Source organism: Scophthalmus maximus, chromosome 5, assembly GCF_022379125.1.
Source record: "Scophthalmus maximus strain ysfricsl-2021 chromosome 5, ASM2237912v1, whole genome shotgun sequence".
Lineage (NCBI taxonomy): Eukaryota > Metazoa > Chordata > Actinopteri > Pleuronectiformes > Scophthalmidae > Scophthalmus > Scophthalmus maximus.
This window is the reverse complement of record NC_061519.1, coordinates 27,061,046-27,080,000: the sequence shown is the minus strand read 5'-3', so window position 1 is coordinate 27,080,000 and position 18,955 is coordinate 27,061,046. Positions and strand designations below refer to the sequence as shown.

The 18,955-nt window shown below is 46.5% G+C and overlaps 1 protein-coding gene across 2 annotated transcripts in view; it reads right to left on the bottom strand.

The window, feature by feature from the left end:
- The window catches only part of efr3a (EFR3 homolog A (S. cerevisiae)), a 64,536-nt gene that overhangs the window by 4,664 nt on the left and 40,917 nt on the right, over positions 1-18,955 (bottom strand). For both annotated transcript variants that reach the window (XM_047332259.1, XM_047332260.1), the window contains 13 exons: positions 17,803-17,952; positions 11,456-11,596; positions 8,039-8,117; positions 6,458-6,593; positions 4,945-5,112; positions 4,694-4,808; positions 4,135-4,186; positions 3,073-3,245; positions 2,891-2,966; positions 2,395-2,556; positions 1,360-1,491; positions 852-919; positions 1-29 (listed from right to left, as the gene is read on the bottom strand). The exon at positions 1-29 is cut by the window's left edge and continues 99 nt beyond it. In XM_047332259.1, coding sequence (XP_047188215.1) covers positions 1-29; positions 852-919; positions 1,360-1,491; positions 2,395-2,556; positions 2,891-2,966; positions 3,073-3,245; positions 4,135-4,186; positions 4,694-4,808; positions 4,945-5,112; positions 6,458-6,593; positions 8,039-8,117; positions 11,456-11,596; positions 17,803-17,952 — 1,481 coding nt within the window. The remainder of the gene's footprint in view (positions 30-851; positions 920-1,359; positions 1,492-2,394; positions 2,557-2,890; positions 2,967-3,072; positions 3,246-4,134; positions 4,187-4,693; positions 4,809-4,944; positions 5,113-6,457; positions 6,594-8,038; positions 8,118-11,455; positions 11,597-17,802; positions 17,953-18,955) is intronic.

The following is an 18,955-nucleotide window of genomic DNA, read 5'->3' as shown; positions in this document are numbered from 1 at the left end:
GGTCCTCTTTGTCCAGAGAGTCGGGGAGTCTGAGGAGGAGAAACCGCCACAGTGATCCACTTACACAGAGCATCGATGCCTTTCCATCATAATCACCCAGAACCTAGGCAACGTTATCCACGGAACTAAAAGACTCCTGCGGCTTTAAGTCATCGCGTTTTGTTTTTTTTACGTCTTAATTTTAGGAGAGTAAATCTCATAAAATCTCCCCTCAAGCCTCGATCAGAGGCTTTTGTTTTCACAGGGAGACGTGAGAACTTCAACACAACTAGGGAGCGTTGGGAACAAGGAGCTCGTACAAATGAGACTCTGTTTTTTTTTCCTGAGCAGTTGGAGAAACAGCAACAACGTGTGCAGTTTTTCGGGGAAAAAGAAACAACTGGACAGAATATTTACAACAAGGGGACGTTGATACGCATCCCTGATAGTTTAGATTCTGAGATCATACTTCCAGTATTTGACGGTGCTCGTTATACTGAGACTTTGACTGAAACAAAAAACGTATTTGGTCTGATAGCCTCTAGTTGCAATTATCTAAAGCCACAGTGTATAATATTTAGAAGAACTTATTCACAGAAGTTGAATATACTGTCCATAACTCTGTTCATACATGAGTTAAATATAGTTCATGAGGTGGACCGACCTCCGTGTGAGTCTTCATGTTTCCACGTTGTGTTGAAATCGTTGTTGAACTAAACGTCCAGAATACGTCACGTTCAGGTTGAATTTCAGACGCTGGTTGGTAAGTTTTTTTTTTCTACACTTGACATGAAACTGATTCTTTGACTCTGCTGAACCTCAACTCAACAAATCAGATCATTTCTGTTTTCTGCTGAGTGTTGAACACTTACGGACACTTGTCTCTGAAGATGTGCTCTGGGAGGAGATACGGAGCGTCCATGTTCCTCAACTCGATCACCTGGATGGAGAAGGACAGCAGGTACAGCAGGTACATGAGGAATGACGACGACAAAAACTTGCTTCAAAACAGCAGTGCATCATCAGCGAATTAATAAACTTTAATGGTTTATTACTGTCGTAATAATGTAGTATTGACCGAGTACTAACTTGATAATGTAGTAAAGACAACAGAGTATTCATGGGTCAGAACGTCAACATGTTCTTTTACTGAAGTTAACATGCTAACCAGTTAGCTTGGACTTTTGGCTCCTCACTTTCTGATATCACGTCCAGTCTGACCTGAAGAGGCAGCGCTGCTCAGCCACAGTATCATGACTTCATGTCCTGTAAACGCAACAATGGCCGACGTGCTGCCACCACCCCCACCACGCGGTCCGTCAGTGACATACGGAACATCGTCGTGACGACGGCGTCAGATCGATCGGGCCGACCACCCACCTTGCTGACGTGCTGACAGAACGGCGGGTTGGCGATCATCTGGCTCAGGAAGTTGAGGTACGCCGCCACCAGCGCCATGATGCCGCAGCGAATAAACATGGGCATGTTTTCCTCATTGGCCAGAACCATGTCCTGCACAAAGAAAACCAAGGAGAGAGGAAACTCACTACATGCAGGAATAAAAAACGTTTTATTAGATTAGTTATTGACGCCAATGGCACAAACACCAACAGACACAAAATGGTGTTGGTCACTGAGGAAATTATACTTATTTCCAAAAGAAAAAAATATTTATTTCTCTGTTTAATTTCAACATGTTCACACGTCATGTTAATCAACAGATTGCCACAGAAACACAGACGGGCAGCGCATCACATTCAGCCCCGAGCCCCGCTCGCTGACTCACCCCGGGGTCGTTACCCCGGCAACGACCTTTGCACTGACAGTGTGAAAACGCAATCAAGCGGCAGCTAGTCCCTCGCTGGGACCCCCGAGGATCCGGAGGAAAATCTCTGCACGGATCAAGACAAATATTGTGATACCAGTGAAATGATGTACTGCGGCGTGTGTGTGTGTGTGTGTGTGTTTGTGTGTGACATGTGGACGGTAACATCTCAGCGTGACACACACACACACACACACAAGCAGCTGGTGTGTCGCAGCGTTTTGTGCATGTTTTCCTTCACACCTCTTTTCACGCGGCCTCTAGTCTAATGACATTAAAGACTCGACCGCCGCCGACGGACATACGACACCACCAATACGCCGTCGTCACGTCACCGGCACTCGAGATTAAAACACTGTGACGACTGTCAAGGTTCAGAGTTCAGGGAGGTTGTTGTCGTTGATGTTGACAGGAATGAAAGTGTGTTTTCAGTCGCTGTCTTCCTGAGTCAACTGCATCAATTTTTCCCCATTACAGCCACGACATCTGCTTGAGGAAGTTCATGCGATACACAACTGAAAGCTCCAGCAGAGCGGCCGGGCACAAACCTGATGGTGAGTGAGATCATTTCGTCACCTCTTGACGTTTACCTGCAGGGCGACGGCGAGCCGGATGAGGTCGATGACCACCTCCTCGTTGGCCAGCTCGATGGTCAGGACGGCCAGGGTGGTGAAGAGCAGCTCAAAGTTCTTGTGGACGTTGTCTTCTTCCTTGCAGCCCAGGTAGATGTGACGGTAGAGCTGCTGGCCGTGCTGCAGGAGGGAAAAAGGGGGATCCTCTAAATCCACGATTCAAATGTGTGTCTGATTAAAAGCTAATCTACATTTGTAAAGCTTGGGAAAACGCGATCAAGATTTTTGCTCCGTTTCTGTGGGAGGTTTTAGTTCCTGCGTTTACGCCACAGCTGCAGCTGAAGCCACTTTTCACCGCAAGCTCCTGAATACTAAAACATGTTTTGGGGTTCGAGCATTAGCAACGATTTCACGGTGAACAGATCCAGTCGAGGTGGTTCAGTGTCGGATCAGGTCGACTGCTGTAACAGATGAGCGAGGACACGGCGAGATCGGGAGCATGCAGGGTTCTTACCTTCTTCATGAACGCCACGTCCTGTTTGGAAATCTTCTCCCGTTTAATCTTCAGTGCTGCGACATTGGGAATGATTCTGAAACAGAAACCAGTCATCACAACGTGTGTGTGAAGCCTTAACAGACACAATTCACTTTGTTGGTACGCGGCCCTGATGCTGCGGGAACCTTTTTTTTTTATACCTGATGCCGCGGAGCTTGGCGCGGTTGTCGTGGCGATCGATGATGTTGTGCAGGATCTCCAGCACCAGCTGCCGCAGCTCGCTGTCCTCCATCAGGGAGATGGAGAAGAGCGGGTCGAGGAATGGAGGAGGCAACGCCGCGGCCATGGACTTGGACTTGAAGCCGGAGGTCACCTGATGGCAGGGGGGGGGGGGGGGGTTAATCCACAGCGGCTTCACCAGAGCTGAAGGTCACGTTCACACGCTGCTGAAAGTGTCTGAACGTTTGACCTTTTGACTCGTACGTGACTCTGATACGAAGATTAGTGTGAACAGCTGGAGGGGGTTGAGGGGGAGGGGCTGATTGGCATATCATTAAATATGTACATTAATCTGCATCTAATTACTTTTAAGACGTGTTTGATGACTCCAACAACAGGAAAATCATTTAACACCACGAGACCAGGGGGAAATAACTTCACCAACAACATATTTAATAACTAGTCAAATGTAGCTGTCGTATTAACATATAAAATAATTTCTGGTTCGCAGCACGACACAGTCAATGTCGGTGTAATTTGTTGTGTTTTGATTTTAAATTATATATATATATATTTATATATATGTTTACTAAAAAAATTGCTTCAAATATTCAAATATTTCTATAAATATCACGATAATATTGATATCGAAATTTCTATATTTTCCCCCCCTAACACGAACACACACACACACACACACACACACGGCCCCATCTGCAGCTGCATGGTGATATAAATACTTTGACCTTTCACCTCTCCTCCAGCTGCACTGAGAAGCCAGGTGGTGGCAAGGAGGGGAGTGTGTGTGAGTGAGTGTGTGTGTGTGTGTGTGTGTGTCAGTCAGGCTTCTTCCTGAAGCAGATAATTGGGGAGGAGGAGTCATCGTGACTCTTCATATACAGTCACCGATCATCTTTATATTATATATATATATATATTTCTATATAGTTTCTGGTTGTGACAAACTACAAGTAAACGAGGCTGCGCTTCGACAAAACGACTCCGCGGGAAAAAAGTTTCCTGTTCGTCCGTGAAGAACTCACCATGATGAGCGAGCTGAGCAGCATCGTCTGGATCCTCTTGGTGCCCTGATGCCTGAGGAACAAAAACAAATGAATGAACAAATCAATAACAAAGACAATCAGACAGAGTCAAACTTCTCTCCTCCACCAATTACTCGAAAAGAAAAACATGGTGGAGGAGGAAGAGGAGGAGGAGGAAGAGGACGACAGTGTTTGTTTGATTTGGGATTATCTGGACTTGAACCCCTGAGGCCGCTGGGATTAACTTGTTTTTCTTTTCTTTCGGGAAGCAGACCTGGACTCACTGCAGGACGTCCAGGAGGTGACGTGAGGACAGATCAAGAGAGTTGACAGATTTGAACTCTAGTGAAATATTTGTGTGACCAACGAGCGCTGCGATTCTCCCGACGTCACTGACGTCCATGTCCGATGGAGAACTGGCGGATGTTCCCGGTTTGTGACTCGTGTGAGTAAATATAAATCACCCAGCAGCGATTTCTTTCCTTGTTCAATTTCTCCAGGGATCAACATTGATTTACTGCAGGTTTAGAGTTAAGGGGGTTTGGATGTGGGGACTCACCCGAGCTTCACGGTGTCCAGGGTGTGACAGGGCGTCCCGTACACTGGCACCTTGCCCATGATGAACATCATGACTTCAGCTCGCTGGTAGTCGGGCAGGTTTCCACCGAAGAAGCCTGGAAAGACGAGAGACGAGTCAAACAAAAAGGCCTTGTACAGAACCAGGCCTGCGATCACTCTGAACACATGAGATACATGTACATATATATATATATATATATACGTGTGTATGTAAGTCAAAGTCTGCCGTACCGATGGTCTGGATGATGGCGTTCTGGACGATCCGCTCCTCGCTCTCTTTGCCGCGGCCGGACGAAACACTGGTGCTGGAGTTCCTCCTGGAGCTCTCGCCCAGCTCGAAGTCCACGCTCATCCGCAGGTGTTTGAGCAGCGTGTTGAAAACCTCCAGCACCGTTGGACCTGCCGCCAGAAGAGAGAGGAATCAAGTTCAGATCAGAGATCCTGCTGTTCTGAAGCTCAGGTACCACTGACGCAGCGACACACAAGAGAAGTCCCTGAAGCGTCTCTAAGGTCCATCCATCCAACGATCTGCGGTCAGGTCCGAGGTGTGCCCAGGCCAGACGGGATTCGTAATCACAGGAGTGTTCAAGGGACTTTGGAGGCCCAAAGATTCCTTCTAGGGAGTTGTGGGTCTAACCCCGAGGGCTCCTCTCTGGTCGACGTGCCCAGAAAACCCCCATTGGAAGGCTCCTGGTAGGATCCTGATCAGATGCCCAAACCATCTCACCTGGAGCCAGGACCCCCCCCCCCCCCCCTCCTGGAGCCAAGACCCCCCCCCCCCCCCTCCTGGAGCCAGGACACCCACCCCTCCTGGAGCCAGGGACCCCCCCCCCCCCCCCCCCCCCTCCTGGAGCCAGGGACCCCCCCTCCTGGAGCCAGGGACCCCCCCCCCCCCCCCCCCCCTCCTGGAGCCAGGACCCCCCCTCATGGAGCCAGACTTTTCCCGAGGAGGAAACTGATTGGTTGTTGTCGTTAAGACAATCGTTAAGAAATAAATTCCATCTTCTCGTTTGAGACAAGAGTTTTATTTCTCTAACAGTTCCTTTAACACCGACTCTAATCTACGGAGCTAAAACTACACTACATCACGTGACTGTGCTGCTGCTGCTGCTGCTACGACATCACCACTTTAAATCTGAGGACTCACACCTGATCTCACCTGGGCGGGTGCTCGTATGTAACTATGAGAAACACCTTCCAACACAGTGTCTTCAAACCAAAACAGCCTGGACATTGAACCATGGACGCAAAAAATAACTAATATTCCTGCTGCACGTGTTTATGTGATTTGAGTGAATTGGCTGTACTCAGCTGGTCAATGCGGGCGTCCAGCACGTGTGTGTGTGTGTGTGTCTGCAGAAACTGCTCTATTTTATATATATACTATATTCAGCTTCAGTCTGAACACGTGATCATACTGTACCGAGCCACAGATTGGGAGGAGTCTTGATTTCACTTTCAAATGTAAAATCACTTCTTTTGGACTCTTGAGTCAGTCCTGAGCCAGAGGAAGGTGGTGGATGTTGTTTTTCCAGGTGGAGGCGATAAAACACAGATTATAGGAATGAAACGCAAATAAAAATCGAATTCATCTCAAAAGACTTCAGTGGATCTAAATCTATAGAAATGAATGCCAGCCACCAGGGGGCGATCAGGAGGATTTGGCTTCACTTTGGTCCAAACGGGGAAAAGCAGCGAAGCTGACATTTGAGGGACGGGACTGATGTCATGTCCTTTGACTCACCCACGGAGCCTTTCGCGGCGATGGCCACCGTCTCCAGCAGCACCTGGACGATGCCGGCTCGGACCCGTGGCGTGGTCCTCTTGTGGGTGTCCAGGTGGTTGAGCACCTGCTGGATGACGTGGTGAGAGTGCTGAGCCTGGAGGAGACAAACACACATGGCTTTAATAAATACAGACAGACAGGCAGGCAGGCAGACAGACGGACGGAGAGAGAGAGAGAGAGAGAGAGACGGATGGATGGACGGACGGACGGACGGACGGACGGACAGACAGACAGACAGACAGACAGACAGACAGACAGACAGACGGAGAGAGAGAGAGACAGACAGACGGACGGATGGACAGACGGACGGACGGAGAGAGAGAGAAAAACGGATGGACGGATGGACAGACGGACGGACAGACAGACAGACAGACAGACAGACGGACGGACGGAGAGAGAGAGAGCGACGGACGGACGGACGGACAGACAGACAGACGGACGGACAGACAGACAGACAGACAGAAAGAGAGAGAGACGGACGGACGGACGGACAGACAGACAGACAGAAAGAGAGAGAGACGGACGGACGGACAGACAGACAGACAGACAAACAGATGGACGGACAAGAAGAGAGAGAGACAGACAGACAGACAGACAGAATGACAGACAGATGGACAGACGGACGGAGAGAGAGAGAGACAGACAGACAGACAGACGGACGGACGGACGGAGAGAGAGAGAGACAGACAGATAGACAGATGGACGGACCGAGAGAGAGAGAGACGGACGGACAGAGAGACAGACATACAGACACAGGCAGACAGACGGAGAGACACAGACAGAAAAACAGACACAGACAGACAAACAGACGGAAAAACAGACAGACAGACAGACGGACCGAGAGAGAGAGAGAGAGAGAGAGAGGCAGAGAGACGGACAGACAGACAGACAGAATGACAGACAGATGGACAGACGGACGGAGAGAGAGACAGACAGACAGACAGACAGACAGACAGACGGACGGACGGACGGAGAGAGAGAGAGACAGACAGATAGACAGATGGACGGACCGAGAGAGAGAGAGACGGACGGACAGAGAGACAGACATACAGACACAGGCAGACAGACGGAGAGACACAGACAGAAAAACAGACACAGACAGACAAACAGACGGAAAAACAGACAGACAGACAGACGGACCGAGAGAGAGAGAGAGAGAGAGAGAGGCAGAGAGACGGACAGACAGACAGACAGAATGACAGACAGATGGACAGACGGACGGAGAGAGAGACAGACAGACAGACAGACAGACAGACAGACGGACGGACGGACGGAGAGAGAGAGAGACAGACAGATAGACAGATGGACGGACCGAGAGAGAGAGAGACGGACGGACAGAGAGACAGACATACAGACACAGGCAGACAGACGGAGAGACACAGACAGAAAAACAGACACAGACAGACAAACAGACGGAAAAACAGACAGACAGACAGACGGACCGAGAGAGAGAGAGAGAGAGAGGCAGAGAGACGGACAGACAGACAGACAGACAGACAGACAGACAGACAGATAGATAGACAGCTGTGAGCACTGTACCTGGATGGAGTACATGATGATTCTGAAGCAGGAAACTGCAAACTCATTGGGGTCCCACAGGTTGTGGTTGTCCAGGTGACTGGAAGCAGAGAAGAAGAAAAGCAGTATATTAATATTCATACATAAAAAACATGGGATTCATTCACACCTTGCTTCCGTTAATTAACAAACAGTGCGTCGCCAGAAACTAGCGTTTGAACAGACACACATTGATTCGTTTCATTGTCTGTGCGAATGTGTGTTGACCATTAAATATTTTGAATCTTTCTCTGACGACTGAGGTGAAGGCGGACGGAGCAGACGACGATCAGTTACACGGACAACAGGAAACAGGAAGCAGGAAAATCTGGATACCTCCCTCCGCTGACCTCAGAAAAAAGGGCACACGCGTGTGTTTACACCTGAACATCACAAGGTCGAAGGTCACAAGGGAAAAACATTGTGTGGGCGTTGAAGACGACACGTAGATACGTGAGAGAGAGAGAGAGAGAGAGAGAGAGAGAGAGAGAGAGAGAGAGAGAGAGAGTGGCAGATGGAGGACGGAGGATTTACTCGACTGCGGGAGCTCGACCTGCAGCCTCAAGGTGAACTCATCTACATCTGCTATTTCTGTCACACACACACACACACACACACACACACACACACACACACACACACACACACACACACTCGGCCTGCTTCAAAGTCAAACCAGCATTTTGAGTTTTGCTACAGAGAAAAAAGTTTGTCCGAGGCGTCAGATAAAAACAGAGCGTCGACATCTGTCGACCTCATCGTCACAAACATCTGGATTTTCTCACGAGTAAAAAAAACTAAACTTCAGAACAAAACAAACAAACGTTGAGATTTAAAACATTTATTTGGATGGTTACTTTTCTATTATCTCATAAAAAAAACATTCCAACCCTAACCCCACAACCCCCCCTCTCTAAATATAGATATGATAAAATAAAATAACTTATATATATGTATATATGCATTTACACCAATTTTATTATGTTACATAACATAATTGATTTATATATATGAAGGTAAGTGAAATCAGTTTTGCTCATCTTGAAGTAAATCGTTTCCTCCTTCTCCTTCTCTCATTTGAATATTTTGATACAATACAAATGTCCTGTTGCGACTGTACAGTAGAACATACACACACACATGCATGAGCGATGCCAAATTTTCAAGAATTTCAAGAAGACTGTCGGAGCCTCGGTGGAGGTTTCACCCTGTGCGGTGGCACAGTGGTGCAGCGCTTCGCCTCACAGCAAGAAGGTTCTGGGTTCGAACCCGACAGACCGTTTCCTCCCACGGTCCAAACACGTGCGGGTCAACAGGTCCGGGGTGAGATACAGATGACGGACGGACGTAGTTTTGTTCTGGGTGAAATAAAAACGTCTCAGAGAGTCGCCATTTTAAACCGGCTGCTGGAAGTGAGACAAACAAGATCCGTGACGAGAAGACGAACAGAGAGAGAGAGAGAGAGAAAGACAGGAAGAAGAGGAGAGAAGAGAAACAGCAGAGGAGCGATGAAGACGATTGGAGCCTTCGCCAAAATGACGTCAAACCAAAACCCAAAAACCCTCCTCCTCTTCCTCCTCCTCTTCCCCCTCCTCTTCCTCTTCCTCCTTCTCCTCCTCTTCCTCCTCCTCCTCCCCCCGTTAACCCCAATCCCTGCTATTTATAGTCAGAAGACGCTCCCCCCTCCTCTTCCTCTTCCTCCTCCTCCTCCTCTTCCTCTCTGCAGGGGCTTTGTGGGAGGAGAACTCAGACACAGCGACAGACGTGAAAATCAAAGACGGGAATTTAACCGGTGAGACCGTCGGGTCCGGTTCTGCTGCCCGCGTCACACGTGGTCTGAGTGGGCGGAGTTAAAGAGGGAACGACGCTGCTGCTGCTGCAGACCAGATTCCTCTGGTGTTGGTGTTAAAGTGTCAACTTCCTGTTTAAACACCAGGAATAATTGATTGTGTTTGCAGTTGGAAGATTCCTGTCAACAGTTTCATACACAACTATTCTACAGCGACGACCTGTGGGTCAAATGCATTTGTGTTGCAGTACTGTGATTGGCCACTAGGAAAACCTAGCGGCGAACAGGACACGCCCACGCTAACCTGGGCCGTATTGTAAATAACTGATTAGCAAAGAAACAGTTGAACCAGCCTCCCGCAACTCCGGTGGCTTTTAAAAAAATAGAGTCTGTTTCTGGTTCATCCATCTGATCATCTGGTTGATCCAGATACAAACTGGATCTCCGCAGGTGACATCATCACCGTCAACCTGCGAGCGGAGCTACAGAAAAGCCTAAACAGAGAAAAGAGCCATTTCAGTGTCTGACTGAGAAGAGGAGCGGAGCGACGGCTGCGCTCGGCCGAGCGGAAACGCTCTGCGACGGGGGAAACGTCCCGGCGGGACTTCGGCCGTTTGCTCCGTAATTGTGCAATTTACGTGAACCGAGCCGAGTGGCCAATGGGAGCGGCCGCGGGGGAACAACTGAAATCCCAGGAGGGAGACGTGGTCACCGGGTGGCGACGGTGCGCCGCGCTCACACGGCAGCGATAAGAGAGCTCATTTAATTTCCTCTGTGTGTGTGTGTGTGTGTGTGTGTGTGTGTGTAAGACAGAAAATGAATGTGAGTGGAAGAAGAAGAAGGGGAGCGTTTTCCTGCATGCATCTATTTTGTGAAGAGTGTTCGTGTGTGTGTGTGTGTGTTTGTGTGTGTTCATGTGTATGTGTGTGTGTATGTGTGTGTTCATGTGTATGTGTTTGTTCGTGTGTGTTCATGTGTATGTGTGTGTTCATGTGTATGCGTGTGTGTATGTGTGTTCATGTGTATGTGTGTGTTCATGTGTATGTGTGTGTGAGTGTATGTGTGTTCATGTGTATGTGTGTGTATGTGTGTGTTCATGTGTATGTGTGTGTGTGTGTATGTGTGTTCATGTGTATGTGTGTGTGTATGTGTGTGTTCATGTGTATGTGTGTGTATGTGTGTGTTCATGTGTATGTGTGTGTGTGTGTGTGTGTGTGTATGTGTGTGTTCATGTGTATGTGTGTGTTCATGTGTACGTGTGTGTGTGTGTTTTTCTGGCAACATTTAGAGACAAATTTCAGACTAAAGCTCAACTTTCCAGGAAATGATTGTATGTTTATATAAAGGGAACCAATGAAAATGTGTGTGTGTGTGTGTGGGTGTCTTTCTACAGTTGTGAGGACCCATTTTGGTTCAAAACCACTGTATTTAAGTTATAATTGTTTTTTTAACAATGAAGTTTATGGTTAAACTGTAAAATATCAAGCCTCAGTTACATTTCTTCGTCATTTGATAAAAATATTTATATATATACACACATATAAGTGAACCATCACAACTGAGCGTGTTGATCTGTATGAACGTCTGACGATGGACACTCGGGTACTCACACTAACACGGGTCGGACGGCGTTGTTCATGTTGCCGTAGGCCGCCCGGCCCAGCAGCTCTCGGAAGCAGCTCTCAGCCAGCGCCGCCGGGTTCTCCTCGCCATCCTGACCCGCCCCGGACGGCGTGCCGGGAAGCCCTGCCCTGCAGGAGGAGAGGCACACACAGTGTCAGTACGGGAAAACACTCCGCAGTTACAGTAATAATATAATATATAATAAACTTCAATAAAGATAAAAAAAAGTGACTGAAAACAACCTCAGTGGACCAAATGGTTTAAAGTCCCTGAATGAATTGAGAGAGAGAGAGAGAGAGAGAGAGAGAGAGAGAGACCAGAGGCTGAAGAGAAATCAATCAGAGAAGCTGAAAAAAGGAGAAATCAAATGAAAGAGTATCGACCGTGTGTGTGTGTGTGTGTGTGTGTGTGTGTGTGTGTGTGTGTGTGTGTGTGTGTGTGGCGTCAATTTGTCTACATCAAGAGACACTGCAGAAGTATGTGGGTAAGAAAAGTTCAGTACTCAGTTGTAGTTTAGTCCGGAAGCTTGGGATAAACACAAGTACCTACCAACCAACCTATCTATCTAGTTAAGTGGTTAGTGGAACAGTTCTTTTGTACCTTCACAAGGTTCTAGTTGTTATTAAGGCGGTTCTGGAGATAGATTAGGGTGTTTTAGTGATCAATGGGAAGGTTCTGGCTGTTGTTTTACGAGGTTCTAGTGGTAATTGAGCCTGTTCTCAGGATGATCCAAGATATTTTAGTGGTGAATGCAATGATTCTTGCGGTCCTTTACGAGGTTTGAGTGGTTATTGAGGAGGTTCCTTCTGATTGTTAAGGTATTTCTAGTGGTCGATAGAAAACATCTGGGGTCCTTCACGAGTTATCTAGGAGGATGTTTTAGTGATCGGTGGGAAGGTTCTGTCTGTTGCTTACGAGGTTCTCGTGGTGACTGAGGAGGTTCTCAGGGTCGTTCGGGATGTTTTAGTGATTGAGAGGAAGGTTCTTGAACTCCTTTAGGTTGTTCTAGAGGTGGTTGTTGGTTTAAAAGATGTCAGTCAAGAGGTTCTATGGATGGTTTTCGCTCACATAAGAGCATCAGAACCCAACCTGACTGTTGTTAGAAGATGGAACACCAACAGTCGGACACTGTCTGTTTGTGGAACCATCTTCTCCTCCTTCTTCCAAACAGGTTTTCACTTATTACAGAAACAAACGTGTTTTGTTGAAGCATTTGAGCAACAAACAGCCCGAGCTGTTCATCTTTCTACAAAGACTCGTCTTGATTCTCTTTTCATTCTTTCCTTCTCTGCCGCCCTGTTGATCCTGCTGCTCTATACGAGAGAGATAAACTTAATCTGGACATGTTTGTCATTTTTTCTGCAGAGCTGCCGAGAATCCAGAGTCCTGGCATGAGACCAAGTCGGCCTCCCGTCACACGTCATATTGATGAAATAATGCAGTTGTAAATCAGCAATAAGCTCGGTCACGAACGGACTGTGGGCAGCCGGGTCTCAGGAGGGAAACAGCAATTACCGTCGGCCCACGCCGGCCGGGCGGTGGAAATGAAACGATTATTGCTTGTTGGAAGCAGCGAAACGAGATAAAAATGAAAATCTGTCTCGTGATAGAAACCGGGTCGGTGTTGTTCAATGAATTGGTCGGAGCAAACTTTGGAAAAAGCTGCATAATTGTTTGGATGATTGGCAGCTGGTCAAAAAAAACATAAAATTGTCCAGTTCAAATCCATGTAAAATAAAAACCATAATAGTTAAGACATTTGTTCTTTTTGCAGAAAGCCTCTGTCTTCTGCCTCGTCCTGTCGTCCTGTAACGATTGTGACAACGTTGTTACATTTGGGAATGTGTTGATAACGCACCAGAGAGTGGACAGATCTCAAAAACTAAAAAATGATTTTCAATATATAGAAACATTTGAAGATTCTCCAAGGAATGACGTCACAGTAAGTAAACGTACAGATCTAGGAACTGGAGGACCATGTCTATATGACTGTAAATATGAATAACACTCATTTATTTGAATTTACAAAAGATACAAAGTTCTTCCTGGGGAAAAATAAGACGATTATACATGTGTCCAAATAATAAAGAGGAATATATTTGTAAAATACAGAGGAAGTGCAGCAAACCATAATCATGGACTATAAGTATAAAAGATGATGGTTGAAACATTTTTTTGTAGAGATGAAACCAAAACCCTAACATACTCTAGACTGGAAGGGGATGCACGTTTGTGTACAGTTTCCTCTTCATGACATTTTCTTTTCAGCAACATTTTTTTTTTTTTTTTTTTAAAAACAAAAGACTAACTTGGTTATTTCATTTTCAATCTAATATACAAACATAACGATTGAACTACAATTCTCACGGTCAAAAATGTATGAGTGACCTTTGAAAAAAATGCGTATGGTGAAAATGGGAAATTTTTGGAGCCCATTGGAAAACATGTTGGCACTTTGACTTGTTAGTAGCAGGAATATTCAGATGGTGGTTCAGACGTCAATATGTTCCCTCTGTTCTTACATCAACTCATCAGCTCAAAATTAAAAAATGTTTAATAGTTTAATGTTCATTATGTGTCCGAAAAAAAACTATTCCCCATCACAAGCTCAGTCTTCACAATAGGCCTGGTTAATGTTGGTTGAGAGAGAAAATGAAAAGTGGCTGAAAACACAATGAAGTATCAAAGACAGTGTGTGTGTGTGTGTGTGTGTGTGTGTGTGTGTGTGTGTGTGTGCGTGTGTATGTGTGCTAGTGAACAACACAAACAGGCATTTAACAGTGAAACAAAAAGCTCTTTTCCTCGTTCAATTAACAGAATCAAACGCCCTTGACCGCGGAGACTGGATTTAAGAAGCCCACAGCGACATTAACCACAACAGATTGTGTTTGTGGAGAGAGTGAAACGATAAAACAGTGTTTTTCCCTCTGAGGCCGACGTCCGACTGTGTCACGCTATTAAAAATGACAAACCCCAAACGCAAGTGATGGACATTTTGTTTGGCGGGAAGCCGCTGGACCGCGGCTCGTTGGAGGGAGGTCCGCCTCCGACTGGGCAAAACAAAAAAAAAACATCATCGGATTTCTGTTTTGAATCGACTCAAAGAGCTGCAGGCCTGTGACAGGATTCCTGCCTCAGGGAGCAGAGATGCCAGAAATGCCGAAAACAAGTGCAGCTGTGATTGAACCATGGACATGACGAAGTGACGACAGACGACAATCACCGTGATGACCCTCTTCACTCCGACGACTGGGAGACGATTCACTTCTTCAACAGACTTCCTGCTCATTTCTCTCTCATAGATTTTCAGTGATCTCTACCTGGAGCGACGGATCAGATGGAAGACTGATAAACGTCCATCACTGCTCATCAGTGGTCCATGGTTGTTGGCACAGTTGGGGGGGGGGGTGGTTGATGCTGATCCATGTGACTTGATACTGAGACTTTGGAAAAACCATGGCGGCATCAGTCGTTTGTTTAAATGCTTGAAAGAACGTCCGTTTAAGTTTTCAAGGACTGGAGTGTGTCCTGACCGCAGGCAGAAGTCTTTGGGCCAAAACTTTTTTTAATTTAATAATTCCACTAACACGTCACACAATTTTGACTTATCAAACCAGCGTTTCCTAACGAGTACAGATGTTTTTTCACCATGACCTTTCCATAACCAACAGACACTGATGTGGGTATTTACCTCTTCACAGCTACTGCAACAGCAGTTTGCTCAACTCAAAGTCAGGACTACAAAATGACATTTATACATCGATCTCGCCACCACCACCATGAATAAAAGAAAAGACGCCACAGGGTCATTTTCGGTTCAACTCCTGTCATTGTCAATGAGCTTGGCATTTGCCTGATAATAAGGCGACTGTAATACTCACTAAGAAAATCCCAAGAGAAACTCCTCACTGACCACCAAACCCTTCTCAAGGCCTACTAGGATCTCTTAAAATGCCATTAAACCGCCAGACCCCTGAAAGTCCTAAAAGACCTGGCGAACCTCCTCATAAGCACCAACATCTCTTCATAGCCCATTAGAAACCTCCTGAAGGACTACTGGGGTCTCTTTAAGGACCAACCAAACCTCTAAAAGACCTGTGAAAGGCCTAGATAACCTGTAAAGCCCCTGATTGAGGACCAGTACCTTATGAAAGCCCATCACAAACCGCTGAAAGGACTACGAGAATGTCACAAAAGGCCGTCAAACTTCGAAAAGACTCCTAAAAGGCGTTGGAGACCTGTAGAAACTCTTAGTTTACCACCAGAACCTTACGAAGGCCCATTAGAAACCTCATGAGGGGCTACTAGGATCTCTTGGAGGACCATTTATACCTCCAAGACCCCTTCAACCCACAGATTACCTGTAAACCTCCTCATTGAGCACCACACCCTTCTGAATGCCCATTAAAAACCACCTGAAAGACTACTAGGAACTCTTAAAGGAGTATTATACTGCCAAAACCACCACTTAAAGTCCTATAGAAACTCTTCATCTACCACCAGAACCTTTAAAGGCCAATTAGATACCTCCTGAAGGACTGCTAGGAACTCTTAAAATGCCATTAAAATGCCCAAAAGACCCCTGAAAGTCCTAGAGAACCTGAAGAACCTCCACAGCAGCCACCACAACCTTACTTACATCCCCCTGAACCTTCTCTTCAGATCTTTAGAATCATTAACACGTCACACACTTCCCAATGACCATTAAAAACTTCCATCTAACACGACAGAGGTGACAGCTGAGTTGTCAGTCTTGTATAAACCAGAAGCAGTTTGAGCGACAGCGACACAGCGGAGGTTTGTTTTGGACGAGCATCACTTCATCACCCATGAGCCTCTGTCACCCAGATGTGGAGACAGCAGCTGAGGTCGGATCACATCCTAAACCCCTTTGATCCCTTCGCATGTGATGAAGAATAGTCATCTGTACCTGTGAGGCTTTAAGAGAAGAAAAAACTCAAGACGGGGGAATTAAAAAGAAAAAAAACGTGTCCAAAAATAGCTTTTTGTTCACATGGAAACCGTCCAGACGAGACAGTGAGGAAAGAGGAAGCCACGGCGAGAGCGAGGAAGAAAGAAGAGGTGGTGATGGGGGGTGAGAAGATGGTGAAGGAGGAAAAGCAGAGAGAAGAAATGAAAAAGAAAGATGGAGGAAACATGAACAAGGGTTTCTCAGCCATTTTAAAATATTTTATAGATATTATTAATACTGTTTGAATGACTGCGTTTTCCAGCTGATATCTGCTGCAAAATAAGTTTCTGTACTCATAATACCCAATACAACTAATAATAAACTATTTTCCATCTTTCAAATCTGTCAGCAGCTCCCTCTGTCTGTACAGGTGCAAATATTCAGGACTAATGTTATTATATGATAAATCTATATTGATCGTAATGTAGCACTTCCCAGGCTGATGGAAATGTACGTTTCTTTCTTTGGTTTCTTTCGTTAGTCGAGACAGAGGAAGCTTTCGACAGGACAGGGTTTCGGCGACCCGTCCCTAATCGCCATGAATCTTCACAGCATCAGAAAGCAGTGAACGCATCACGGCGTTCTCTCCGCCGGGAGGGGATGAGGGGAAAACATATCACCGGGATTTCCTCCTTCACCTCGGGCACGAAGCCCGGATTAGAGGATTGAGTGAATACAATGATGTCAGAGGCGAAAGGAGGCGCGAGGAGAGTGAGCGGCGGTAATTCCCAGGCTGGAGTTCGTCTCTGAATCACAGCGACTTTACAACAGAGGGATGTAATTTAGATCCCGACGCTCCTCGCCGGAGAGAAGGTTAAAAGGCAGTAAGTCAGGAAGAGAGAAGCAGGAAACAAGTTCATAAAGGTCTTTTAACTGCTGGTACAGCTCTGTGGGTCCCCGCTGACTTTGGTACAGAAGGTAAGGGTTCGATTCCCGGTCATTGGCTAAAACATGCAAGGCTCTTAAGGCTACCTGCCTGTCAACCTCCGATGTGTCAACACTTGATGATTGTAAGTCGCTTTGGACAAAAAAGTGTCTGCAAAATGAATGAAATTCAAACAAAATAAAAATTTGTGTGCCGGCCCGTGTCTTCACACCGTCGTCAGGTGAGTTTCCACTTGGCAGATGCAGACATTTAAAATTCTCCTCACATTATCATAAACACGTCTCATGGTGCGTTCACACCGGTCGCGTTGCTTTGCTCGGCGACCAAACTTGCGCAGGCAAAGGAACCACCCTGAGATTGGTCGCAGGAAGATTAGCTCCAACATTTGAGAATGTAGAAGCTTGTTAGCCTAGCCAGGTAGCTAGTAGTGTGTGTGTGTGTGTGTGTGTGTGTGTGTGTGTGTGAGAGCGCGGTACCTGTCCAGGTCCTCACTGTCCTGCATGTTGAACAACATGGACGGGATCAGCTTGTCCATGTGCTGCGGCTCCCAGATGATGGCCTGCAGCTCGTCGTTCACCGTCTTCCTCACGACGCCCTGCAGACCTTTGATCCCGGCCACTCGGATCCTGTCGCACAGGGAATCAATTGAGTACATTATATATTATGTATATGCATTATACACAATACACACTACACACATTGAGTCACAGTGTCAATGAGAGTCACATGAATCTTTATCTATTGAATAATCGATTTAGGTGTTTGGTCCATAAAATGTTGATCGTGTTTCCCAAACTCCAACGTGATGTTTTGTTTCGTCCACACAACAAAGATCTTCAGTTCACAGTCACAGACGAGCAAAGACACCAGAACATATTCACATTGAAGAAGCTGAAATCAGAGAATTACTTACTTAATACTTGAACCGATTGATCGATTATCAAAATAGTTGCAGATTAATTTAGTAATCAATTACTAATCGATTTATCGATTTACTTTTGCAGCTCTAATTGAATCATTCATGTTCACGGGTTGAATCCTGTTCTTTTTCATTTTACATCTGATTCTCTTTTTGTCTTTTCTCTTCCTGTGAAACTCTATCAGCTGATCGATGACGTCATCCTTCACCTCATTCTGTCGTCCAATCAGAAAGCTCTCTGTAGGTTTTAGCTCCTCCTGCAGTTAGCGAGCGGAGCTCAGGGATCTGCACTGTCCCGTTCAGGGTTAAATCCACAGGTGGAGGTGAGAAGTCCTGTCGTCATGACTACCACTGTTCAGCTGATGGTTACTGTCCACTCTGATGCTATTGGCTGCCGTAAACGGCCAATCAATAATCAATATATCCACCACAGCTTCCTCCATGACTCTGTGAATGTTCAGGACACACACACGCGCGCGACTAGACATCACCTCAGCCGACTCTGGACCAACTGGAGCCCAGCCTGTGTCTTGACTGTTTCTTACTTTTTTTGTTTCTGACGCAGACGAGCGTCGGAGCAATAATATGAAACGCGGGGGAGGGGGACCTCGCCTCAGGCCTGATCCAATAACCCGCCAGTGAAATTCTATTTGGGACTTCGTCTTCACCTTTGGCGAGACGGCGGCGAAACGAATAATGAAATACAGGAG